The sequence below is a fragment of the Lemur catta genome, chromosome 4, assembly GCF_020740605.2.
Source record: "Lemur catta isolate mLemCat1 chromosome 4, mLemCat1.pri, whole genome shotgun sequence".
NCBI classification, from domain to species: domain Eukaryota; kingdom Metazoa; phylum Chordata; class Mammalia; order Primates; family Lemuridae; genus Lemur; species Lemur catta.
Window position 1 is genome coordinate 12012671 of NC_059131.1, and position 27521 is coordinate 12040191.

General features: G+C 35.8%; 1 protein-coding gene across 2 annotated transcripts in view; it reads right to left on the reverse strand.

Annotated features, from left to right (window-relative positions):
- Positions 1-7429: 7429 nt before the first annotated feature.
- SMC6 (structural maintenance of chromosomes 6) overlaps positions 7430-27521 on the reverse strand; it is an 81184-nt gene continuing 61092 nt past the window's right edge. For both annotated transcript variants that reach the window (XM_045549068.1, XM_045549070.1), the window contains exons 23-27: positions 24267-24392; positions 19000-19105; positions 11347-11499; positions 8606-8703; positions 7430-7932 (exon numbers count right to left, since the gene is read on the reverse strand). In XM_045549068.1, coding sequence (XP_045405024.1) covers positions 7818-7932; positions 8606-8703; positions 11347-11499; positions 19000-19105; positions 24267-24392 — 598 coding nt within the window. In that variant the 3' untranslated portion in view covers positions 7430-7817. The remainder of the gene's footprint in view (positions 7933-8605; positions 8704-11346; positions 11500-18999; positions 19106-24266; positions 24393-27521) is intronic.

The following is a 27521-nucleotide window of genomic DNA, read 5'->3' on the forward strand; positions in this document are numbered from 1 at the left end:
GTGGTACCTGAAACACACATGGAAACAAAGTTCTGCCCCCTGAGAGGACAGTCCTAAGTGCTAACAGAATGTCCTGATACCTTAAGCCCATGCATGGTGAGCCCAGAGGGTAGGCAGTGAGAGATTGGGGAGGTTCTGTACCCCCAATACTTTTCCCCGCCAAGTGAGGATGGGGTGGGTGAGAAGCTGGGGTGGGGGTGGGGGTCCTCAGAGTAGCACCTGGTTAAGACAGGCTCTTGGTAATTCATTCTTAATAAACCTTCGTCGATCACTACTACTCCCTGAGACATTTAAATGCACACACCATCAAATTGTAAGAACTGTGAAGAAAAGCATAGCAAGATAAGAGGGAAGGAGAGTGATGGGATATGGTGGTGGCTCTTTGTAATAGGGTGGTGAGGTGACATTTGAAGTAAGAACTCCACAAAGCAAGGAAGTGAACCAAGAACTATGTGGATATCTGGGGCACACACAGAAAACAAACCTTCCAGCAGATTCACTAGTTCTTTTTACAAACAAAATGTAGAAATTGGGCTAGCAAGCAAGCATGTTGTTATTTGCTTGAGTCCTCACTGCTGTGGTAGTGTAGACTGGTACAGTGATCCTAGAGAGAAGCCCAGTGGTGCTTAGTTAGAAGTATACATATATCCTCTGCATTCCCCCTCCTGGGTGTGTGGCCCCAAGAAACTCTCACGGAGGGCCATGAGGGGACATGCACTAGGGCATGTATGGTGTGGGTATTGGAGGCAATCTAGTGGTTCATCACTAAGAGATAGGTTAGTAAAATATGGTGGATGCACCCTATGGCATACTACATACACATCAGCTGGAAACAACAGTAACATGGACGTATTTTTTAAATGCTGAATGAGGGGGAAGCAAAATCTATTGCACAGTATGATACATACAAATGAAAAATGCATTCTCACAAAAGAACCCCATGATCACATAAAAGGAAATATCACGCTATAATGGTTTCTTTCTATAGGGTTTGAATGGTTCAGTTACTGTTGCTCTGTAAACATTCAACCCCCCAAACTAGTGGCTCATAATAAAAATAATCATTTTATTATTTCTCATGGCATCTGTAAGCCAGCAATTTGAGAAGGGCTCAACTGGAACCAGATGGTTCGGCCTTGGGGGTGTCTCAGGCAGTTGCAATCAGATGGAGCAAAGTAATGGAGCTGAAATAGGTCTGGAGCAGCCAGGGGCTGATTGGGCTTCTCCACATGGGCTAGCTTGTGCTTTTGCAAAGTATGACAACATCAGAGCAGTCATACCACTTGTATAGTAGTCTGGGGCTCAGCACAAATATCCCTGCAAAGTTGGAGCTGACCTAGTACCACGTCCACAGCATTCTGTTGGCTACAAGAAAACCACAAGCCCATTCATATTCAAGAGAGAAATTAGACTCCATCTCTTGAAGGAGTGAAACAAGGTTCTAGAAGAACATGTGGCTTGAGAGATATTGTTGTCAACATCTTTGGAAAACAACATACTACCGTCTGCTTTGTGGCCACAATTCACATCTCTTTCCATGTAAGACATGTTCACTCCTGCCCAAGAAACCACAAAATCTCATACCTTTATGACTTCGGAGTCAGGCTCAAGGCCCCAAATCGCATCCAAGGCTCCGCAGCTATGACTCATCAAGTACACCACATTGAGTACCGTTCTTTTTGATCCAAAGGCCTGTGAACCAAAGGGAAAATTATATCCCTTTTTGTATGTTCCACATACAACATACAATGGTGTGACAGGCTTCGAATAACTGCAATGGACACACTTTCCAAAAAGGGGGAAATGAAAAGCACAGTGTAGTCTCTGGTTGGTCGTGCAATTCTGAAATCCAGCTAGGTACATCTTGTAAATTCCTTGATTAGGGCTCAGTCCTACTCTGTAAGGGTTACTCTCCATGGCTCTTGATTCTGCCGTTTGTGCTCTTGTTTCTGCTCTCTAAGATATCCTTCCTTTCTCATAAAAAATGCAGTCTGTGTTTATAGCTGAGTAGTTTTCTCAGCCTACTACCTGCCTGTGAAAGTTTAGGAGTACAAAGACTTCTTTTCATTTTGTACTGTCTTTTTGTCTTTCAGTCTACAATTCTGATACAACTCTTTTAAAAACCTTATGGATTTCTTATGTATCAATTTATAGAACTTACTCCATAAAAAAAAGGGTCATTATGACATTGCTATGGAACATCACCCTTAAATAGTCTTACAAACCCTATTGTTGAATGGAAAGGATCTAAAAGGCACACTCTTAGATGGCACCCTTTTTTTCTGAAAGGTTCTAAAAACCTCTTAGATCTAAAACCTCTTAGATCTTTTTGAGGTCCTAATAAAAAATCTTACAGTTCCACCCTGAATTGGAGTTTTCCACTGAAGCCATTTCATAATTTGAAAATCAGTTGCGACCTGGAGGAGAGTGTGAGAATGAGAAACGGTCTTGGCTCCTTTATATGTAATTGCTTTCTTGAAAGGGTATGAAAGTCATACATGGGTGGAGAAAGATTTCTCACAGAGTTTAGGATATACATAAGTAAAAATTTATTTTTCTGAGAAAGAAAAAAGAAAAGAAGGAAGGGAGGGAGGGAAGGAGAGAGAGAAAAGAAAGAGTGAAATAGAGCAGTGGGGTGGGGGTGAGTGGCCATGGCACACGAATGGAGTAGAAATGTTGGGCCCTGAGAAAAGCTGCTTGCAGTTTTAAAGGGTAAAAATGTTGCTTTTTTTCCCCTCTGCTTTAGTAGGCTGGTAACAGAAGCAGCAGTGAAGTTGTTGTAGGTGTTCTTTATTTTCTCTCTTTTCTCTGTGAGGCTGGCTTATGAGAGTCCTTAGAATCTGGTTTTTGGCAGGAACTGAAGCAGAATTGGAGCGGGGAGTTTGCACCCCTACTGTCTGCTTAAGGCTCTTCAAGTTTAAGAAAATGAAACTCTTAGAGTTAGGCCACAGGGTAGTTGTATTGTGAGCTTCCTCTTTAAAGGGCCAACTATGTGCTGTGAGTTTATTTTTCTGACTTTCTGTTTGACAATTTATTTTCTTCTGTTAGGTAGGTTATTAGTAAGGCCACCTTTCAGTTCTTTAGTTCGTCCTTCTCTTACATTTTGTCATAGGCAGCAAGCAGCAGCCAGGGAGTACTTTTTGTATTTTATCCAGACATTTCCTTATCTAGACCACCTAGTTTTTTGGGTGCATTTTCTGTTTTCCATGTTACCGTGGCATCGATGTTGCCAAACTTTCCACCACTACATAACAAGGGTCCCCTTTTCTCCCACTCCCAATTACATTTTTCTCTCCTTTAGCCCTCGCTGAAAGCATTCTTGAGACTCTAGGCTTTTGCAAACATTTTCTGCAAAGCCCTTTAGATTCATGAACAGTCTCCTCAAGGCCCTTCTAGCCAGTGCCACGTTTTGGATTTATTTTTATTTTGGTACTTCCAGATACTAGTTACTATTGTCATATAACACACCATGGCCAAGTTTAGAGGCCTAATAATTATTCTCTCTCATGGTTTGGGGGCCACAAATTTGGAAACGTATCATTTGGGCAGTCTGGCTTGGGATCTCTCATGCAGTTAGTGACATGGTGGGACATGGGGGTGGGGGCGGTGGTGCAGCTGAAGGCTGGACAGACATCTCTCTCTGTTCATGTGGTCTCAGAACTTCTACACATGCTTTCCCCATGTGGGATAGTTTGGGCTTCCTCATTATGTAGCAGCTTCAGGGAAGTCAGATTGCTTCCACGCTGGCACAAGGCTTCGTATGAGTATTCCAGAGATCAAGGCAGAACTTTCATTTCTGTTTATTGCCTTTTCTGACCTAGCCTTGGAAGTCACAAAGTATCATCCCTTTTGCATTCTATTGGTTATAAGAGAGTTACAAATCCGCTACAAATTCGCCCAGATTAAGAAGAGACTTAAACTCTACAAGGCAAGGTTCTGGAATAACATGAGAAGGATCTATTGTTATGGCCATCTTTGGAAAATAAAATCTGTTACAGGGAATGAAGACTGAAGATAAAGGGAAATAAGTAAGAAGTGCATGGACCAACGCTGAAGGTGAGCCATGAACTGAGGTGTCTGACAGAACGCTCTGCAAGTGAGTTCATTTCAACACACATTATCCCAGCAACCTGGGTCCTCCCTGACACCAACACCCAACCAGCCACAGTGGCTTCCTCACAAAGGACCAACTACAGGCTTCAAGCGGGCCTGGGTTCTATTGCTTCCAGTTTACACTCGGCTACCATTTTAATTATCGTGTTAATTAGCTGTTTAACCTCTGCTGTTATTCTTACCTGGACCTGCAAGTCTCCAAATCACTCGCCCTCTTTCTACATTTGCTCCACCCTAATCTAGTCACACAACAGCCAGAGGGTTTCTTTTAATGCTTACTGGACATCTCAAAACCTGCTTACAATGGTTTTAGGGCTTCAAATGATCTCGCTCTGCCTATCTCTGAATCTTACCCTCTACCAGTCCTCTTTGGTCACTAAGCTCTGTTGACACTAGCCTGAGGATTCCTAGACAGGAAGTTCATTCTCACCTCAGGGCCTGTGCACTAGGGTCCTCTGCCTGGAACCGCTGCGTATTTTCTTTCTTACAGCCCCTGTCACTTGTTTCAGGCCCCTGCTCAATTATTACCTTCTGTAGTCTTCTCTCAACACTGCATTCAAAATACCACTCCCCTCCACCCTCCTCAAATCCTTACCCTGTTTTATTCTTCATAGGAATTGCCGTCAGCTTATATACAGTACTGTTTATGTCTAACTAGATTTTAAACTCCATGAAGGCAGATTTAGTATTACTCACTAGAGTGTTCTCAGGGCTTAAAACAGTCTCTAGCACACGGCAGGAACTTAAATCATTTTTTAATGAATTCATCTCTACATTCTTAAACTGGAGAAAAATCAGGCAGCAAAAGCTCTCTTAAGCTTGCTATGATTAGTGAGTATACTCAGGCCACTTCTGATTCTATGGATTCTATCCAGATACCATTGCCAAAATTAAATACGCTAAGTATCAATATTATAGATATTTAAAAAAATTCATTTGCTGACTCAAAAGAAACAGCTTATTTATATCTATGTTATTAGTTTACACCAATTCTTAAAGAATAAAACCTACTCCTATTATTTTGATGTATCTACAAGTCCGTAGGCATTTAATTCAAGTCACAAAACATAGGTAATTGTCTAAACCTTTAGGACTATAAATTTCAAGCCAATTCTCCTGAAAATCTGAATTGGTCAAAGTAGAAGGCATATATGTAGATGCATAAACAAGTCATAAATCTAACAAGAAACTTATTGCCTCAGGACACTATAAACACTTTGTCTTTCTTTCCACATCTAATTTGTGTACTCAGGAGAACTTTTAATCAGACATTCTGGAACCCTTGGTTTTCATTATAGTTGGCAACATTTCCAATCTAATTCACAAGTCCCAGCAACAGCTTCTTACAGAATGTAATCATTTTGGTCTCCGTACATAAACAGTCCAGACATTATGAAGATATGCCAAAAATAAATAAATAAATAAATAAATACAGCACTGGGAAATGGGAGAAATGAAAACTTGAAAAACAGTAAGAAGTTGATGACTGAATCTTTGTGCTGATTTATCAATTTGAGTAACTGTATTACTTATACTTTGGTTTACCAAAACTCATCACACTTGTCATCTTAAGAAAGATTTTAATCACTTCCATCCCAAAGATTTGAGAAGGTAGGATTTAAGATCCAAGTAAGCCTTTCTTCTTGTTTCCTGGGACTTCATTCAGTCATAGATGCACTGATCATAAACTGGGGGTTGAAGAGTTGCCTGAATGATGTATTTAAGTCACTATTCATAAAGAGGATCAATTTAGTTAATACTACCTTCTCCAATCCACAAAACCATGACCTTAATACACAGACATTTTAAGTTTTATTTTTAGAATTTACATATTTTAAAAGAACAATTTCTTCTTATTCTTGTTATTCTAATATTACTACTACTTAGAACATTAAATGAAGATATTTTCACTTATGATAGTTGAAACCAAAACTTTGTGAAGCTAAAGCAATGAATAATCTTCAATTTAACAAGACTCTCGGATACCTGAGAATTATATTTTCCATTCTGTATTAAGAAGTACAACATTCAAAACTATCACAAAAATTCAGACACTTTAGTTCCTTAGCTAATAAAAATTGATTCATTTGGTATATTCTACTTCATTTTAATTTGAAAAAGCACATGTATGTTAAAATAGTTTTAATACAAATGAGTTATAAATGTAAATTTAAAAATCAGACTTAGTAAGGTCAGTTGGAGATGTTTAAAACATTCAGCACACACTTTCCTCTGTAAATTCTTAGATAACAAAGGACAAGTTTTTGGACTTTTCATTTGGCAACTGATCTCAATTTAAGACTAAATTAGACTCCTTCCCCCACCAAAAACAAAAATAAAACCCAGTGTTTTTCAATACCTATAGAAGTGGTTCCTGCTCTTAAAATACTGCCTTTTTTCTTAAAATGCATCCTTTTCAATTTCATAAACATTTATTATAATATTTATTGCTAGTAATATAAGGAATGCCTCTTGTTGATATCCAATGTGTTTTTAAAAACTTTAGCACAAATTCTAGTATCAAACATAGAGAATACAGGCAGCAATCTTATTCATGTATTCTGGAAAAAAAGTTCTTAAATCCCATTTTTTACAATAGTCTACATTTGACCTTTCTAAGAAGCACAATTTTTAACATCTCTAAAATCAGTGTGTGTCCTATAATTGATGTCAGCTCACCGTCACCAGGTTGGCCTTGGACTCCTGTAGCCACTAGCTATTAATACTTTCCTGTTCCATGAGGAGCCACGTTCCACCCCCAGATTTCCCACCCCTTCTCCCAACCTGGTCTGCACAGTCCCTGTAGCCTGTGTTCTCTTCTCAGCTGAGCCCAAGACTGGCGCTCTGGACTGCAAACCGAGGGCTTTTAAACCAGACAAGCATGCTGCAGGCCAGGGTGAAAAGTTGTGTCATGATCCAGTTCTGATAATGGTTACAGGCTCTGAGCTGGGTGGAGGACAGTTAAAGGATTGAGAAAAAAGCATGTCAGATTTGGCAATGCTGCACTGCTCTGTGGAAGTACCTTATAAATAGCATCTTAAATTTGATGAAATATAATAATTAAAAGTTACAGCCCAAATCTACATTTGTATCTTTGTGGTTAAAAATTACCTATAGGCAACAATTTTACCTAAAGTATTCATAGTCCCGTGAAGGTCCCTCATAATTAATAAGCAAAAAATCCACCATTAAACCGGCCCCTGTCCATAGACCTCCCTTGCACGCCACCCTCTGCAATGAGAAACCCCTCCCTTTGTCTATTTTTGATAATTTAACTATAGAACGTAATATTCTGGAAAAGCAAAACTAAATATAATCAGGTGCTCCAACTTTTATTTTCTTACAAAATACTATAGAAATGAACCCAAACTAAACAGATATGTACATGTACATATGTACAAAATTTTACTTCTGAAAAAGAATCTATAAAAGTAGATGGTTAAAAAAACAAACAAAAAAAAACTTAAAAAGATTTAAAACCAGTACTATGAAATTGATTTTCTTAAAGGAAAGTAACAGTAATTTAATTGCTGGTTGTAGTTAGTTTTCTAGGCTTATTTACATATTTGATTGTGGTCATATATATAAATGAGTTTCTTTAATTTTAGAGTATTTTCAGTCTCATTTTATTATATCAAATAGTCTAAAATTTTTTTCCCTTCACAAATATTTCAGTGTGAGGACAAGGCATGTTAAATTACAAATCAACTTTGGTCATCTTCTTCCTCTTGAGTCACAGGTCTGAAAGGCAATGTAGTTTGCCCTCTTTCAGGATCAGACATTCGAAGAATTCTTATCAGTCTGCTTGAAGGAAGTGAGCTAGAGAAAACAAAGTTAATTACTCAAATTTTCAGAAATGTTTTTACTCATTAAAAAAAATTCTAATGCTACTTCATGAAAATATAAATCTAAATGGCTGTTACCTGCTAATAGTGGGGTATGTCTATTATGTAGAGTTCTAGGAGAATTATTATTTGCAATAAGAAAATAGTTTGTTTTCATTTTTAAAAATTGACTTCTTGCTAGACATGGGTATTCAAGTTTGAAGAAAAATAAAATGAAGGAGATTTATATACCCACTATTTTTAACTCTAGTTCTTATCTAACAAGGAAGGAGTTACTTGAATATTCCCAATTGAAATTTAAATCCCTGTATGATCACATGAGACACTTTAGAGACAGAATATTAACTCTAAGTAACATAGTGCCTAACACATTATAGGTACTCAATAAATGCTGACTGACAGCAGAGTAGAGCTCTTTGTTTAGAAAGACTGGTATTTCTAAGTCATCAAGAAAAGAGCCACAAGGAGGGAAACCATGAATCGTTTCTTCAGTCTGAACAGAATTACTAAATTACTTTATATTAGTTGATCATAATAACCGCAAAGGAGTAGATTCAAAATAGAAATAGTAACAAGTTGGCTGGGCATGATGGCTCACGCCTGCAATCCTATATATATATCAATCACAGAAAGTTTCAAAAAGTTACCTCATGCTTTGAGGGGTAAGTAAGATAAATTGTCTAAAACGCTGGGAATCTGCCATCTTAAGTATCATGTCCATGGCAATTCTTCTATTAACCATATCCTGAAGAACAAAGGCAAAAGTTAGGATTGCTGTTGTATAAATCAATTTCTGTAAAAGCAGCATTCTGCTAGCTGATACAAACCCCTGGATTTTCATCCAGATTACCCATTACCTTATCTGTGATAGCCAAAGAGTTTACACAGGAAAAGATAATATCAGAAATTATTATGGGACAATAACTAAATAAATATATCTTCCAGGTGATTTCTATAGTCAAAGTATTTATATGCATGGCCCCCTCCCTCAAATACATGTAGCAATTAAAATAATTAGAAAATAGTCAAATGACAAATAAATGTTACAGACTAAATCTAATTTGGACAGTAATGGTTAATTACTCAGGGTAATGGCAACAAAAGTATCTAGTCTCAAATTCATTAAGTCTCTCATATTTTCCCTCAGTGATTCAGGTATTTTAAAAAGGCTCCCCCTCCCCATTGCCTCTGTAATTTGTACAATGTAAACCAATTTGAATTTACAGATGAATTTCTCGAATGAATCTTTAAGTTAAACAGCACATCAGAGTATAGAAAAAGAAAAATGCTTAGGTATGATAGGTTTTGAAATTAAATAAATTAGACCTATGCTTATATTTTCTGAGTTAAATAACAGTAAAAGAAAAAAGTCAAAGTATTCTACAACCCTCTTGAAAATTTCTAAATGTTAAAATCATAAACAAATGAACACATACATTTTTAAAGGTCTTATTTGAAACAATACGTGGCAATATAGCACGGTGGAATAGGACAAGGGCTTTGGAGTCAAAAGGGGACCCTCATCCTTGCTACATTGATCAATGGCTCTGACTATAAAAATTCCATCAGGCATATCTGCCCTGGGAGGCCTATCATTTAATAATAAAGCTGCCAATGCACCAAAAATTATTTATTTGTTTCCTTTGATTAGCTGTCAGAACTTGGGTACATTCTTCTGAATAATTCACAGAGACAAAGTGCCACTCTCATTAAAAAACTCTAAGATTCTGAAAGAGAAAAAAACCTGCTTAGAATTAAATTGGACATACAAGATAGGCAGTAAGACTGTATAATGGCATTTTGGACAAAAACGCTGCATGGAAAGAATAATTACCTTCTGTGATTTGTGAATTAGCTTTGAAGACGATTCTCTGAGGAATTTCTAAACCACCTGCAGCGATGGTACCATAGAAAAAAGTCTGGGATTCTGGACAAGAGGCTACTGCCACAGGCACAACGTGAGGAGAAGGAAGTGGGAGCAACAGAATCTCAGTGAGGAAGGAGAAGAGGGCAGAGAGTAAAGAGAGGTCTTAAAAGAAGAGCAGAGGTCAGACATAAAGAAGGAAGAATCACAGATAAATTACCGGTTTTGAAGTTAGGTGATTGGGTTGGTAACGACAGTTTGCCATTAATCAAGGTAGGGAATTCAGGAAAAGGAAGAGGCTGCGAGAAGAAGACATCTTCACTCTCACCCCTGCTAAATTTGAGATCCTGGTTGTTTACCGGGTGAGGGTGATGTCTCAGAGGGAGTAGGGCACATGGGTCTTGAGTACAAGAGAGAGGTCAGGATGAGGTGCTTCGAGTGGGCAGGTATCCATTCATATGCAGGTAGTAGTTTGGGGGATTGTGATTCTGTATGTATGCAGGGGTAGGTAGGGTATAGAATCCAGGAAATCAACAACAGCATAACAAGCAAACAAAGATCTCAAACATTCAAGGGCAATACAATTAGGGGAGGCCGCTTGGCAGATTGAGAACAAAGAGTAGGACACAGGAAAACCAGGGAAGAGGAGGGTGGGAGCTGGTAAGAAGATACATTTTAAGTGATGGAGGATAGGTCTATGGTGCCAAATACTCCAAAGAAATAAAGTAAGACTAAAAGAAAGCTCATTCATGACCTTTGTTGAAGTAGTGTAGTCTACACACAGATTACAGTGGATTTAGGAAAGGATGAGACATGAAGAAGTGAAGAAAATGGTTCCATGCTAATTTATGAGGACTTACTATGTGCCTATACCACAGTAAGTGTATTACATGAAAGACATCATTTGAGCCTCACTCTAACCCTATAAGGTAGGAAATATTGATAACCTGCTTCTCTAGATAAAGAAACTGAGACTCAAAAGGATAAATATTTTGCCTAAAGTCATCTGAGTAACTGGTACAGATGTTGGTCTCAAATCCTAGGTATTTTAACCTCAAAGTCAAAAGCTGTTGCTTCCTGTGTTCTATGCACTGCTCTCCTGGGAAGTGTGGCCGGGAGGGAAGGGACAGCACACAGCAGCGAGGGGGAGTGAAAGCAAGGGTGGCGAACTGGTTATAATACTGTGTTAAAACAAAAGAGCTTGAGTGTATTAATTGGCTGAGGAAAACGAGCTAGGAAAGAGGCTGGAGGAGAGAAAGCCTATCTGACAGAGAGTAAGGGCATCCATACTGGGAGAGAAGGGGATGGAGCCCAGCACAGGGTCTCCAGAGGCACCGTGCGGAAGCAAGGGTGAGAACTCAAGTTCTTCAGTTCTTCTACCACTGATCGCAGACTAAAGTGTCAGGGCAGGACCTTTCTCTATAAGTAAAACTAAAGAAAGATTTGCTTCCTTTCAAAATGTATGTTTCAAACAAACAAACAAACAAACAAAGAAAATTTAGAGAATTTTAAATGTAATACTACCATATAGACATCAAACTCATCCAGGCATCTGAAAGGAGATTCGGCAATGGACCACAGGGAAAGAATGAAGCACACCGTGGAGAAGGATCGTTCACCTCCAGACAAGGCTCTCATGTCATTGAAGGCAGCTTTATTTCCCTCTCCAGGCTGAACCTTGAAGAGAATGAGTTGACAAGGAACAAAAAACTAAATACGGAAAAAGATTAAATTCTTTACAACACAGGTAAAGAAAGAATGGGTTTACAGTAAAAAAAAAAAAAAAAAAGAATAAAATGATTTAGCGACATGGAAATGATATCTATTCCATTCAAAATATTTTATAGTAACAGATCTATGTAATGGTGTTTTTGTTTTAATGCAAGAGAATCAAATTAAAAATTCTTTCTCATCATAACTGAATGTAGCATACCAAAATTCCAAAGGCTTAATGATATGTCACTATTACTCAAACATTTTGATCAAAATAAATAATTTAAACTACTTCTGAAACCGAATTTCAAATATCTGAAACTGCTGAGATAATTTTTTGTTACTTGAATTACAGCGACATCTAGTGGTTAAATTGCTTTAAAAGTAATTTTGAATGTCAAAAGGACAAACGACCAACTTGAAGAGGCTTACACTGGCTAAAGAATGGATTGAAACACATTAAAAAACTTTAAAAAAATTCTTCTTTACTAAATAAAGGTCTAAGAGAACAATAACAAATCAATAAAATAATAACAAATATTTCACATAATTTCCTGAGAAGATAACATAAAGCAACATTAGGAAGGATTCCATTTCATTTTACAGAATTCCAGATATACCATGAAAAAAACAGCACCAACCAGTTTTATATCAAATAACAGACACATAGCTCCCAAAATTCCAATTCACTAATTGAAAAATTATGTTGCTTTCAAGTGAGGATTCATTTATTTTTTAATATTCTAATAAGGGTTATAAAAATTCTGAATTTAAACATATACTGAAATTTTACATCTACCAGCTATAAGTCTGAATCCTCTATAAAAACCCAAATGAAAAAACATTAATATAAGCAATAAAAAAACCAAATCAAACCAACAACTAGCCAAATAAAAATCCTCAAATAAAAGCAAGAACTAAATACCAAGATGCAATCTTTTGCTCCAAAACTGCATTTTGCATCAATCTAATAAATGAAGCCCTACCTAAATTATGGAGATCTTTTACCTCTCATCTATTACTAACTCATCATGAGACTTCAGTGTCAAGTTTATCAGTAAAATAAAGAGCAGATAACTTAGAAGATTCTTAAAGCAATAATATTCTTTTGAATAACAGGGATGATAACATTAGAAAGTCTAGCTTGAGTTGTCTTGTACAGTTAGCTCTGGGCATAAATTATTCAAGCACTCACAATACTTTCTCCCCCACCCCATTTTTATTAGATTATAATTTAAATACAGTAAAGAACACAAAACTTAAGTGTATAGCTCAAATAATATATATACACACACCCCTGGGTGACCACTACTGAGATTAAGACATAGAACATTCCCAGCATCTCAGCAAACTCCGTGTAGCACTAGTATCCCCCAAAAGGTAACCAATATTCTGACTTTAATCACTGTAGACTAATTTCACCAGCTTTTGAACTTCACACGTACATACGGTATGTATATGTACACATACTATATATACACACTGTGTGTGGCTTCTTTCACTCACCATTGTCAGTTCATCTATGTTTATCCATTTGACTCTACAAAGACATTGGAGTTGCTCAGTTTTGGCTATTATGAATAAAGCTCCTATTACCATTTTCAAATACATCTTTTTGAGGACATAAGCACTCATTTTTCTTGTGTTTTGCTCAAGAGTAGAATTGCTTTAACAGACATTGACAGGTTTCTAAACTAGTTCTACCAATTATACTCCCACCAGCATTGTAACAGCGTTCTAATACCACATCCTTACCAAACAAGATATCACCAGTCTTGTTAATTTCAGTCTTCCTAATAGGGTGTGACAGTAATTTATTGTGGTATAAATTTGTGTCTCTCTGATGATTAGCAATTCTGAGTATTTTTTCGTGTGCTTATTCATCATTCGAATACCTTAATTTACAAAGTTAATGTTTAAGTCTTTTGACCATTTTTATTATAAATATGTTGTCAGTCTCTTTCTTAATATTTATTATTCTTTAAAAATCCTAGATTTGAGTCCTTTGTTGTATATATGCATTGGAAATATCTTTTCTCAGTTTGATGAAGAGAAGTTCTTAATTTTAATAAAGTCCAAATTATCAATCTTTTCTTTGGAGTAGGTTATTGCTTTTTGTGTCTTATTTTAAAATCTTCATGAAAGAACATGAGGACATTCTCTTCTAGAAGCTTTACTGTTTTACTTTTAGGTCTGTGATCAATGTCTAAATTAATTTTTGTACATAATGTAATAAGGTAGGAGGGTAAAAGTTTATTTACTATTTATTTCACCAAAAAAATATCAAGCAATTTGAACCTAATACCATTCAGAAGAAGACTGCCCTTTTTCCACAGGCTTGTAGTGGAGTCTTTGTCATTAATCAGGTAACAACATTATGTGTGATCTGCCCTGTTTCATTGCTATTTTATAGCAATATGAATATATTGCTTCATTATACATTTGTTTTCTATTCTCCAATTTCTGCTCTTATACCTTCATTATATCCTTCTTTCTACTTGAGTTTATAATTGGCTTTTCTTTTTCTGGCTTCCTGATAGAAATTGGATCATTAATGTTCAGCCTTCCTTTTTTACTAATATATATATTTAGAGCTATAAATTCTCTTCTGAGAAATCCTATGGCTGTATCCTACAAGTTTTATTTTTATTGTTGTTTGGTTCAAAATTATCTTCTAATTCCCATGTGATTTGTTTTTTGACCTATGGATTATTTAGAAATATGCTCCTTAATTTTCTAACATTTGGGAAATTTTAGGTTACCTTTGGTTATTCCTAATTTCATTCAACTTTATAATATATTCTGTATGACATCAATCCTTTGAAATTTATCGACATTTGTATTATGGCCAGGAAAATGGTCTACTTTGGTAAATGTTCCACATGTACTTCAAAACAATCTACAATCTGTGGTACTTTTGAACAGTGTTCTACAGTGCTGCCAATCAGGTCAATTTGATTAATTATGTAATTTAAATTTTCTATAGCCTTATTGACTTTTAATCTGATTATTCTACTAATTACTGAGAAGTTCATTAAAATTTCCAACTATAAATTGTTAATTCTTCTACTTTCCTTTTTGTTTCTTGACTTTTATGTATTTTGAAGCTATGTTATTAGGTACATACAAATTAAAATATCTTTGGAAATAACTTTCATCCTCATGAAATGCCCCTTTTGGTCTCCAGTAATATTTCTTGCATAAAGTCTATTTTGTTTGTTATTATTACAGCTTTCTTTCGGCTAATGTTTTCACAGTCTATCTTTTCTCCATATATATATCATACTATATTATGGTATAATGTAATATACATATATATCATATATACGAATATATGTATGTATATACACTTTTTATAAATATATATATATTTTTAAATAGAGATGGGGTCTCACTATGTTGCCCAAGCTGGACTCTAACTCCTGGGCTCAAGTGATCCACCCACTTCAGCCTTCTGAGTATCGAGGACTGCAGGTGCATGTGACCATGGCTGGCTTTCTTTTTTCCATATGACCTTTCTCTGTCATTATGTTAATTTTTAAAGTATCTCTTGTAAATAGCATAAAATTGGCTCTTAGATTTTTCTACCCAGTCTGACATTCTTTTGTTTTTAATTTATTTAGTACACTTAAACTAGTTATTGATATATCTAGGTTGAAGCCACACATTTGACTACTTATTTTCAATTTGTCCCACGTGTTTGTTTCTCCTACTTTGCCTTTACTTAATTTAATTTACTCTTCTTTTCCATTCCTTTTATTTGGTTTCCATTAGCTGTTTAATTATATATTCCTTTAAAATCCAGTGGTTACTGCAGTGATTGTAATACGTATCTCTGATGTCTTAGTTTATCTCAAATTAGTACTGGTATTACTTCCAGAAACATGCAAGAACCCTACAACAGTTCAACTCCATGAATTCCTATTCCTTTTTTGTGCTTCTGTCATATGTTTTACTTTTACAACTTTTAAACCTCTCAAGACAGTATTATTATTGCTGTTTTAGACAGCCAAAGTTAGTTTATATTCACCCACATATTTACCTTTTGCAGCATGCTGTTTTTTCTGCAGTTCCACGTTTCCATCTGTGATCACTTTTCTTTCATCTGAAGACATTCTTTAGTATGTCTTGTGGGCCAAGCATACCAAAGAATTTTTTCAGCTTTTATTTGTCTGAAAGCTAAGATGTTTCATCTTCATTGTTGAAAGATAGTTTTGCTATTTATAAAATTCTAGATGGCAGTTTTTTGAAAAATCCCTTTAGTACTTTTAAGTCTGTCATGTAATCTTTTATCTTCCATAATTTCTGTTAAAAGAGTTTGCCTTCAGTTTTATTGTTGCTCCTTGGAAAGTAATGCATGTATTTTCTTTTGCTACTTTTAATTATTTCTTTGCTTTTGGTTTTCAGTTATGTTACTACCTCGTGCTTAGATGTGCTTTTCTTTGTATTTATCTCACTTGGAGTTTGCTGAGGTTTCTGAATCTGGGCTGATGTATTTCAGTTTTGAAAATTCTCAACTATTACCTCTTCAAATACTCTTTCTGCCCACACTTCGTTCTATCCTACAGTGACTCCAATTACACTTATGTTAAACCTGCTGATTGTGTCCCTCATATCTCAAACTCTGTTTGGTGTTTTCTCTTCTGTTATTATGCTGCTCAATTTAGATATTTCCTTTTGACCTGCTTTGAGTTCTGCTCATTTTGTTTTCTGTTGTGTCCAGTTAGCTATTAAATCTTTCCAATGGGTTCTTAATTTCAGATATTGTACTTTTCAGTTTTAAATATCCATTAATTCTTCTTATAGATTCTAATTCTATTAATATGTTGAAACTATAGATTCCAGTTTTACATTGAAACTGTATCTTTTTGTCTATTTTGTTTATTGTTAACTCCATTTTCATTAACATATTAACCCTGGTTAAAATACTAATCTGCTACCTCTTGTAACTATCATCTGTAAGTCTGGCTCTATTTCCTACTTTTTAAAAAAATTATCAGTTACATTTCCATGCTTCTTCACATACCTGGTAATTTTTACAGCTTTCAGGTGAAAATGAAATACAATAAACTGCACATATTTTAAGTGTACAATCTGATACGTCCTGCATTTTTGTTCTTCCTTTTCAAAGTTATTTTGGCTATTTCATGTCCTTTGCATTTCCACATGAATTTTGGAATCAGCTTGTCAATTTCTATAAAAAAGCCTGTTGGCACTTTGATGGGAATTGTGTTGAATCTATAGATTAGTTTGGGAAGAACTGAAATCGTAACATTGAGTCTTCTGATCCATGAACACCATATATCTCTCCATTTATTTAGGTCTTCTTTAATTTCTCAGCATTTCTGTTTATGGTTTCCAGTGTACAGGTCCTGTATACTTTTTGTCAGATTTTTCCTGAAGTATTTTATATTTCTGATGCTAATATTAATATAAATAGTATTTTTTGAAATTTTAATTTCTGATCATTTGTTATAAGTATTAATATATAGAAATATTCATTTTTGTATATTGATTGTATCAGCAACCTTGCTAGCTGCACATACTAGTTTTAGTAGCTCTTTTTGTAGATTCCATCAGATTTTCTGCATAGATAACCATGCTAGTTGTGAATAAAGAGAATTTCTATTATGTATGCCTTTTAGTTCTTTTTCTTGACTTACTGCACTGGCTAGAATGTCTAATACAATACTAAATAGAAATGGTGAACATGGACATGATTGCCTTACTCCTGATTTTTGGGGGTCAGGACTTTTTTACCTTATGCTTAATATTTTGTATAAAAGAACAATGGAGGCACCAGATGATATATTATTTCACCAAAGAGAGGCCCCTTTTCCTTCCATTAAGTTGGAGGTATGGTAGGGCTGACAGTCAATCAGGGAAAAAGCTGGGTTGGAGTTGAGTTTCACCTTTCACTCATCCCTGTTCCTTAGGCCAGCTGTGCACAACACCAGAACTCAGGAATTGATTAATTTAAATATTAGTCAGGTACCTCGCACTTCCCAAGTTTCTATTCCGTCTTGCCAGCACTCCACTACCATCAAAAGTCCAGAATTGGCAAATGCTACCAGGAAAAAACACATCTAGTAATTGTCAGCTTACTGTGGACTGGCTCCCCAAGCCCCTGGAATTCCAATTCACCTAGTCACTGTTGCTTCTACAGCTTTCCAATATCTTTAAAAATAGAATTTTTGTAATTTCCTTGGCTTTCTCATAGTTTTGTAATTTCCTTGGCTTTCTCATAGTTTGCAGTGACAACAATAAACTACCATGACATACTACCTCCCTACCAACAAGCACAATTCCTCCCAGTAGTGATTGGGTCTCAAAAATAAACAGTGGGCTCAAAGCAACACAAGTAACTTTGGAAAAAAAAATGGTGGGTAAGGAAGATCTACTAAAGACTTACCAGTAGAAATTTTAAAAAGGGAGGGTAGGCTGGGCGCGGTGGCTCACGCCTGTAATCCTAGCACTCTGGGAGCCCAAGGCGGGAGGATCGCTCGAGGTCAGGAGTTCGAGACCAGCCTGAGCAAGAGCGAGACCCTATCTCTACTAAAAATAGAAAGAAATGAACTGGACAGCTAAAAACATATATAGAAAAAAAATTAGCTGGGCATGGTGGCACATGCCTGTAGTCCCAGCTACTTGGGAGGCTGAGGCAGGACTGCTTGAGCCCAGGAGTTTGAGGTTGCTGTGACTAGGCTGACACCACGGCACTCTAGTCCGGGCAAGACTCTGTCTCAAAAAAAATAAAAAAGGGAGGGTTAAAAGTTAACTTTCTAATATATTTAAAATGCAGAGGTTTCAAACAACAAAGATGTTCCAAACACCTAACATTTATTCTAAGTATTAAAATAGCGGGATAAAATTTATAGCAACTAAGAGTAGGAAGCCACTATTTGGAAATTCTGCCCCAGATTACTTCGAGTGGATAGCTTCTCTTGACCTCCTGACTATACAACTTTAACACCACATCCCCAAACCATAGCCCTCTTTTAACACATATGACTATGAAAGAATCCATAGCTATATAAACATCACAAAGTTGAATTTGGTAGCTTTGTTTATTCAAAAGAGGCCAGATCTAGGGACAACTTCAGAAGTAAACAGTATAAACACAATTACATGGGGTAGAACCTTCTTGCTTCCTAAAGTGAGACCAGAGACTATGGACTTTCCATAATGTTCCACATAATTTAAAATGCTGTGTGAATTTGAAAAAGGAACTAGTGGAGTGGAAAGACAACACTTGTCACTGAAAATAAAGTTCCTAATTATTTTCCTAAAAAAATCACGTGTCTAAAAAAAAATTTAAACTAGCAGCTTTATTCAATAAGATCAATTCAATTTTCAACATGTTGGCAAATACTATCTTCACTTAAAAATAAGGTCTTATCAATGTTAAATTAAAAGAAAAGAAAAGCAGCTAATTCTCAAGATGCAAAGAATTGAGATACTTACTGATATAGTAAGAGTTTCATTCTTGTGGTCAAAATTCATTTTTCCACAATAGGTCCGCTGAGATAATAAGTTGTCAAAGTACAGTTTGCATCGTAAAGTCAAACACCTTAAAATAAAATTGAGCACATTAGAAAGCATATAAAGATAAAGAATTATATATTGCACAGGATCTAAGCATGTAAGAAAACCAGTTGGAAATAAGCAAAAATGTTGACATTGGTTGCCCATTTAATGGTGGTAGGTTTTAGGTGATACTTTTCCCGTGTCTTTACATTTGTTTGTGTCCTTATATTTTTACCAGTTCATTTACTTTTATAATAAACATCTATAAAATGAATAAAAGTGTCATCCCACATTTAATATACCCCATTATACCAGTCAGTACTTAGGAATGTATCAATAATTCAACTAATTAATGTAAGGCATTACCCTAATAGATAAGACAGCTATCTTGTCCTTGAGAGGATTAAACTCTAGTGGTAATACGATAAATGGATAAACTGTGTATTCATTTGCCTGTCTCCTCCCAACTTCATAGTAGCAAAGAGGCTAAGGGCAATCTCTTAGTCATCGTGCACCTAAAATGCCTTACACATTGCTTGGCACAACTTGAACTCTATCATTCCTTCTCTATTTATTAGATGGCATGCTACTCTAAGGAAGAATTTTTCCTTCTTCCTCAATTTTTTATTTACTTATCTACCTTTGTATTTATCATGATGGAGTTGGAGATTCACATTCTATCAATTGGGTCCATTTTTATTTTATTTATATCATGCATTACTATCCTTATTTATTGTGATCCTCAAATTGTCCCATATTATGTCAAACGGCACCCCTTCAAGCTGGCTCTTGTGTCCTTTTATCAAGACTCCACTTTTTTTTTTTTTTTTTTTTGAGCCCTTCATTTCTTTCTGGCATGGCAAGAAACTCCTCTATACCTTCCCTGCCCAGCTCTAGAATCAGTCATTTCTCCATGTGGGGAAAACAAGATCCAGGTGATAGGTCACTGGCTATTTTTCTTAACATCTTTGTTCCTTAATAAGACTAAGTCTTATTTTGGAGGAAGTATGATTTTACTCTTTTTCCTCCTATTTCCCTCCCTAAACTACATATATTCCCATACTAGAAAACACTGATAGCTTTTGCTGCCACGGCAACCACTGCTAGCTGGTTGTCAGAATTTTCTGTTAACTTTTCTGTCTTTCAATACTTACATGTATTCTTCCATTGCTTCTATTTATGGGATGTCTAAAAGAGACTGTTATGATAAAATGGCAACATTCTCCAGAGTAAAGATATAAATGATTTAAAAAATTGATAATTTTTTATTTTCCTCCTAAGATTGGGGAACAATATAAAACATGTGAGTGGACAAATCATATCAAGGTAATACAGGCATACCTCAAAAATATTGCAGGTTTGGTTCCAGACCACCACAATAAAGCAAATATTGTAATAAAGTGTTTTGGTTTCCCATCAATATAAAAGTTATGTTCCCACTAGTTATGTTTAAGTGTGCAATAGCATTATATCTAAGAAAATAATATACATACCTTAATTTAAAAATATTTTATTGCTAAAAAGGGCTAACAATCATCTGAGCCTTCAACAAGTCGTAATCTTTTTTGCTGGTGGAGGGTGTCCTGACTCAATGTTTGTGTAACAGCTGTTAACTGATCAGGGGGGTTGGCTGCTGAAGGCTGGGGTGGCTGTGCCATTTTCTTAAAATAAGACAATGACGAAGTCTGCCACAGCAATCAACTCTTCGTTTCATGAAAGATTTCTCCATAGCATGCAATACTATTTGATAGCATTTTACATACAGAACTTCTTTCAAAATTGGAGTCAATCCTCTCAAATCCTGCCGCTGCTTTATCAACTAAGTTCATGTACTATTTTAAGTCCTTTGTTGTCATTTCATCACTGGTCACAGCATCTTCACCAGGAATAGCTATCTCAAGAAATCACTTTCTTTGCTCATTCATAAGTAGCAACTCCTTGTCTGTTAAACTTTTATCATGAGATTGCAGCAATTCAGTCACATCTTCAGGCTCTACTTCTAATTTTAGTTCTCTGGCTATTTCCACCATATCTGAAGTTACTTCCTCCACTGAAGTCTTGAACCCCTCATAGTCATCCATGAGGGTGGAATCAACTTCATCAAATTCCTGTTAATGTCGAAATTTTGATCTCTTCCCACAAATCATGAATGTTATTAATGACATCTAGAATGGTGAATCCTTTCCAGAAGGTTTTCAATTACTTTGCCCAGATCCACCAGAGGAATCATTATCTGGCAGTTATGGCCTTACAAAATGTATTTCTTAAATAAGAACTTAAAGTTGAAATGACTCCTTGATCCATCAGATATTGTGTTAGCAGGCATGAAAACATTAATCTCCTTGCCATCAGAGCTCTTGGATGAACAGGTGCATTGTCAATGAGCAGTAATATTTTAAAAGAAATCTTTTTTTTCTGAGCTGCAGGTCTCAACAGTGCGCTTAAAATATTCAGTAAACCATGCTGGTAAACAGATATGCTGTCATCCAGGCTTTGTTTTTCCATTTATAGAACACAGGCAGAGTAGATTTAGCATGATTCTTAAGGGCTTTAGGATTTTTATAATGGTAAATGAGCAATCCATTCTACTTAAAGTCATCATTAGCCCCTATCAAGAGAGTCAGCCTTGTCCTTTGAAGCCAGGCATTGACTTCCTCTCTACCTATGAAAGTTCTAGATGGCATCTTCTCCCAATATAAGACTGTTTTATCAATGTTGGAAATCTGTTGTTTAGTGTAGCCACTTTAATCAATTATTTTAGAGAGATCTTTTGGATAACTTGCTGTAGTTTCTCCATCAGCACTGGCTGTTTCACCTTGTACTTTTATGTTATGGAGATGGCTTCTTTCCGTAAACTTCATGAACCTACCTCTGCTAGCTTCACACTTTTCTTTTGTAGCTTCCTCACCTTGTTGAGCATTCATAGAATTGAAGAGAGTTAGAAGCTTCCTCTGGATAAGGCTTTAGCTTAAGGGAATGTTGTGGCTGGTTTGATCTTCAATCCAGACCACAAAAACTTTCTCCATATGAATAATGAGGCTGTTTCACTTTCTTATCATTCTCTGTGTTTACTGGAGTAGCACTTTTAATTTCCTTCTAGAACTTTTCCTTTGCATTCAACTTGGCTAACTATTTGGCACAAGAGGCCTCCTAGGCTTTTGGCCTGTCTCAGCTTGGACACACAATTCTTCCTTTCACTTGAACAGTTAGAGATCAGTGTAGGGCCATTAACTGGCCTAATTTTAATACTATTGTGTCTCAGGCAATAGGAAAGGCCAAGGAGAGTGACAGAGACAGGCGCATGGCCATTCAGTGCAGAAGTCAAAACACACATTTATTAAGTTTGCTATCTAATATGGGCACAGTTTGTGTTGCCCCCAAATAATTACAATAGTAATATCAAAGATCAATGATCACAGATCACCATAACAAATATAATAATGAAAAAGTTTGAAATATTGCAAGAATTACCAAAACGTGACACAAGAGACATGAAGTTGGAAAAATCGTGCTGACAGACTTGAGGCAGAGTTGCCAGAAACCTTCAATTTGTAAAATAATGCAGTGTCTGCAAAGTGCAGTAAAGTGAAACACAATAAAATGAGGTATGCCTGTAAACTATAAGACCAATGCTTTACAAAAGACATTTTAAATACCAAGTTTCTGAGTAATAATATAAAAACAAATCCTACTACATCTTGAAAAGATGTATGTAGTCATAGAGATTGGGTTTATTCTTCTACTTTAAACTCAAAAACTAGACAAAATACACACAACAAGAGTTGTTAGACATTGGGTATTAGATAGTTCTAGTCAAACAATCTCTGAAAGATGGGAAACAAACTGAACCCCACGAATACCCCAAAATACTATTCATGGAAAGAGTAAAGGGGAGTGGAGCTGGCAGTCTTCTTATTTGACAAGACAGAGTTGGGAGTCTGGGGAGGCCAAGGAAACTTCAGAGGGTTCTATTCTAGTCTTGAGCTGAGTACTGATCAGTGTGTATGTGTGAGGACACTACTTGAGGCTGGGAGAAGAAATACCCAAAAGAAGCACAAGCAATCCCCAAAGCTCACGCGGATCCAGGAATAGCTCATGTTCATACTGGCTAGAATGAAAATCTTATAATTCACCAGGTATCGGTAGAGGACTCAGAAGAATACTAAAGTAGCCAACCAAGGCCTACTTTAGTCCCACCTAACAAAGCTTAAAAGTAGCCTCAAAAGGGTAAAAATTAATTCTATTTAATATAAGTCCTAATAACATGCCTCTAAAACTGAAACAGGCATTTCAAAAACTAACCTACAGTTTAGTTAAGAAATATGGTCGAACATATTTCTCTTTATGGCTTTCTCTAAATTTCCCCAAAGTGTTAGAGCTAGGTATATGTTTTTCTGTTTTGTTTTGTTTTGATTTCTATAGTCTTAAGATTGTAGAGTTTAGGGTACAAAAATGATTAGAAAGCATATTGCTGAGGGAATGCCACCAGGTAAAAACAGAGGCAAGTAGAAGGACGAGGGCTGCCTTGGGTCCAAGTTTATTAAGGCTCATCCCGCCCTAACAACTGTGCTCTGGTTTATTTCTGTTGCTTGTGACACCAGTTGGGGTCAATCGATCCCTGTGAATCTGTGCATCTTTGAGTGATGTTAAAAATATTCTGTTTTCATGATCCTGTATTCATTTATTTAATCAATGTATATCAAGTGCTACTATATTTTAGGTACAGTTATAGACACTGGAGATACAATAGTAAACAAAACAGAGTATCTGCATTTATGGAGCTACCCCATTCTAGTCGATCATGGTAATCAATTGAGATCTGCCTCAACAGGTCCTACCAAACACTTGTATCCATTAAGAACATGCAATGTCCAAGGGTAAAATAGGCTGTTTCAGAATGAATGAGTTCCCATTCAAAAAACCTAATTAAGCAATGAACTCTCTTCTATGAGTCACCTAGTAAAGTATCTAACAGAGTGGAAAAGCTGGATAAGCCTGCTATAAAGGTCCCCCCAAATCCAGAATTCTCTGATTGAATTATAGACTCCTAAATTATTAAATGATAAAGCAAGCACTAATAGTCTCTGCTATAACTGAATTATATAAAGTTCTTTTTATTTGATTTTATTCTTTATAAAAGATGTGAAAACACAAAAAACCCACAAAAATATACAATATGTAATAATGTTTTTAAATTCACTTACCTTCTAAATTGTTGATATGTTTTATATCTATGGGTCATTATTTCTTCCAGTAATTTAATAAACTTTTTTAAAGTCCTTACTTTATTATCCAGATTAAGATAGGTTTCTCTCGCTTCTTGGTACTGCCTATTTTATGAACAAAATATTAAGTAAAAAAAATGCCATACATAAAATACCTAAGAAGAGTAAAATTTCAAATACATTTAACTGGGGAGAACAGGGAAGGCAAGGAGTACTAAGGTGGCCTAGCAAAATTTCCAGTCAGAATACTCCCAGAATGGAAGCGCTACAGAATGAAAGAGTGCTAACCAGACTGGGAAGGAACAAAGTCCAAGGCCTGGAGAAGGCAGAGAAAGTATGTGAGTAAGTGCCCAAGTGGGCCTAGAGGAGGCAGATCTTAGAGAGTGCTAGCACACACACACCTTCTAAAAGTGAGGGGTCACACTGGAAGAAAGGTTTCCCTTAGGTGACAGATGCCAATAGCGGAGCTAATAGAGGAAACAGAAGGATGCAGGCTCAGCATTAGAATCCCCTCTCCCCTATCCTAAACAAGATAAAGTCAAAGACACAGAGAAGGCATAGCCATTCCAATGTGCAATTAGAGAGGGCAACAGCCTATTATTGTAGTTAGGGAGAGAAAGATCCTGACTTAGCATGAAAGACAACCTTGGCCAAGGCTCCCACAGCTACCCCTCCCATTCTCCTTCAAATAATCAGTCCAGGAAAATTCAACTAATTAAAAAGTCAATAACAAAAAAGACAAAAGCACAGCATTCATGTGAAGATGTTTATGGAAAAAAGGGGTGAAAAAGAACAGCAATACCCTCTCATAGATAAAGAAAACTTATTAGAACAATGTTGCCATTAAGTAGATGAAAACTATAATTGAATACCATAAGACAAGTACTACCAGAAAGGGATACCTCAAAAGCAGACAGAAAAGAACTGAAAGAACAAATAAATAAAAGAACTCAAAGAATAAACAATAGAAGGTGATAACCAGACAACAGAAAGAAGTAAAGCAGAACCCAAGGTGAGGGTTAGAACACCACCACGACCACAAACACAGCAGATGTGAAGACAAAATGAGAAGATGCTGGGGGTAAAAGAAACATGGAAAACGCATTTATGGAAACTGAGAACATAAAGATGAAAAACAAAATGGAAAAAAGATCAGATAAAATGGTCAGACAAAATGATTAACCAGAGAAGATAAGGATATGAAACATGTATAAATGAAGACCTCAAAAAAGAAAACAAAACAATGAAACAGAAAAATAAAAGATAAAATCCACTTCTTATACCATACACAGGCATAAACTCTAAATAGATCAGAGATCCAAATATAAAGAATGAACATATGAAAGTACTAAAAAAAAAAAAAAAAAAAAAAAAAAAAAAAAGGTGAATACCTCCATAATCTAGATTTAGAGAAAGGCTTTTTAACTTTAACCCCAAATCCAAATGTAATACGAAGACTGATTAATCAAACTAGATGAACATTATCCTTTCATGGCAAAAACCCCACAAAACAATATAAACAAATTCTGAAACGACAAATTAAGAGAAAATTTTGCAACATATGGCTAATATCCCTAACATATATATTTTTAAAAACTTAAAATTTAAGGGAAAAAATCAAAAATATTATAGAAAAATGATATAAAATTATTAATTTACAAGGTATAAAGCTGGTTCTTAAATATGAGAAAAAAGTTGAGTTTTATTTATAATGATGGAATGTAATTAAAAATACATTACTATGCCATTTCTCAGCCATCAGACAGGCAAAAATGAAAAAGCATAATATATACTATCTACTCTGTTAGTAACATTGTAGGGAAACATCCTCTCTTATACAGGTTGAGCATCCCTAATCTGAAAGTCCAAAATAAGAAATGCTCCAAAATCTGAAACTTTTTGAGTACCAATATGATACTACAAGTGGAAAATCCCACACATGACCTCACATGATGGGTTGCAATCAAAACACAGACACACAACACAGTTTATTCAGTGTTCCCAAGGGAAAAAAGACCCTACCATCCCCCCTTCAGCTGTGATATATCTTTTCTGCACATGCCAGATATTTATGTCTTATTTTTGACTGTGGAATACATACATGGGAGTAAGTGTAAGAAAATGATTGCTTATTGGTAGCATATAAATTCAGAGTCAGGAATGACGGTGATACCAAACAACCAAAGATTGTCTACATGGGTGGCTTAGATAGTGACTTAGATAGAAAGCACCTTTGCTTTCTGATGGTTCAACGTACATGAACTTTGTTTCATGCACAGAATTATTAAAAATATTGTATAAAATTACCTTCAACCTATGTGTATAAGGTATACATAAAGCATAAATGAATTTCATGTTTAGACTTGGGTCCATTCCCAAGATAGCTCATATATATGCAAATATTCCAAAATAAAAAAAAAAATCCAAAATCTGAAATACTTCTGGTCGCAGGCATTTCATATAAGGGATACTCAACTTGTACAATGCTGGTGCAAATGCAGAAATGGTACATACCCTATAGAGGGGATTTAGCAATATCTAACAAAACCACTTATGCATTTATGCTTCAATCTAACAAAGTTACCTCTTGGAAATTTAATGTGAAGATAGAGATAGACATCTAACAACACGAAAGCAAGCATGTGCGTGCATACACATACACAGTAATTCATTGAAGCATTATCTGTAACTGCAAAATACTGAAAATAATCTAAATGCACGAACGGAATGACTGAATAAACTATGGTACAGTTCAATGTGTGTGTCTGTCCACTCACACAACAGAGTACTATGAAGCTGTAAAAAGAATGAGGAAGACCTCAATGAACTGATACAGAGTGATTTCTCAAGATATACTGTTGAATGATAAAAGCAAGGCAGTTGGCTATCTTTTGTGAAAGAAAGTAAAAGAACTAAGGTAAAAAGAAAACACACATGGACCTGCTTACTTTCACAAACAACAAACACCAAAAACAAAAGATAAAAAAGAATTGGTACCTACAGGGGTCGGTGTGGGAAAATGGAGTGGAAGGGAGCTTATCTGATAGCACAGTAGGGTGACTACGGTTAACAATATGTTTCAAAATAATTACAAGATCTGAAATGTTCCCAACACAAAGAAATGATAAATGTTCAGGGTGATGAATATCCTAAATACCCCGATTTGATCATTACACATTTTATACATGCGTCAAAATACAGGTACTCCATAAATATGTACAGTTATGTACATCA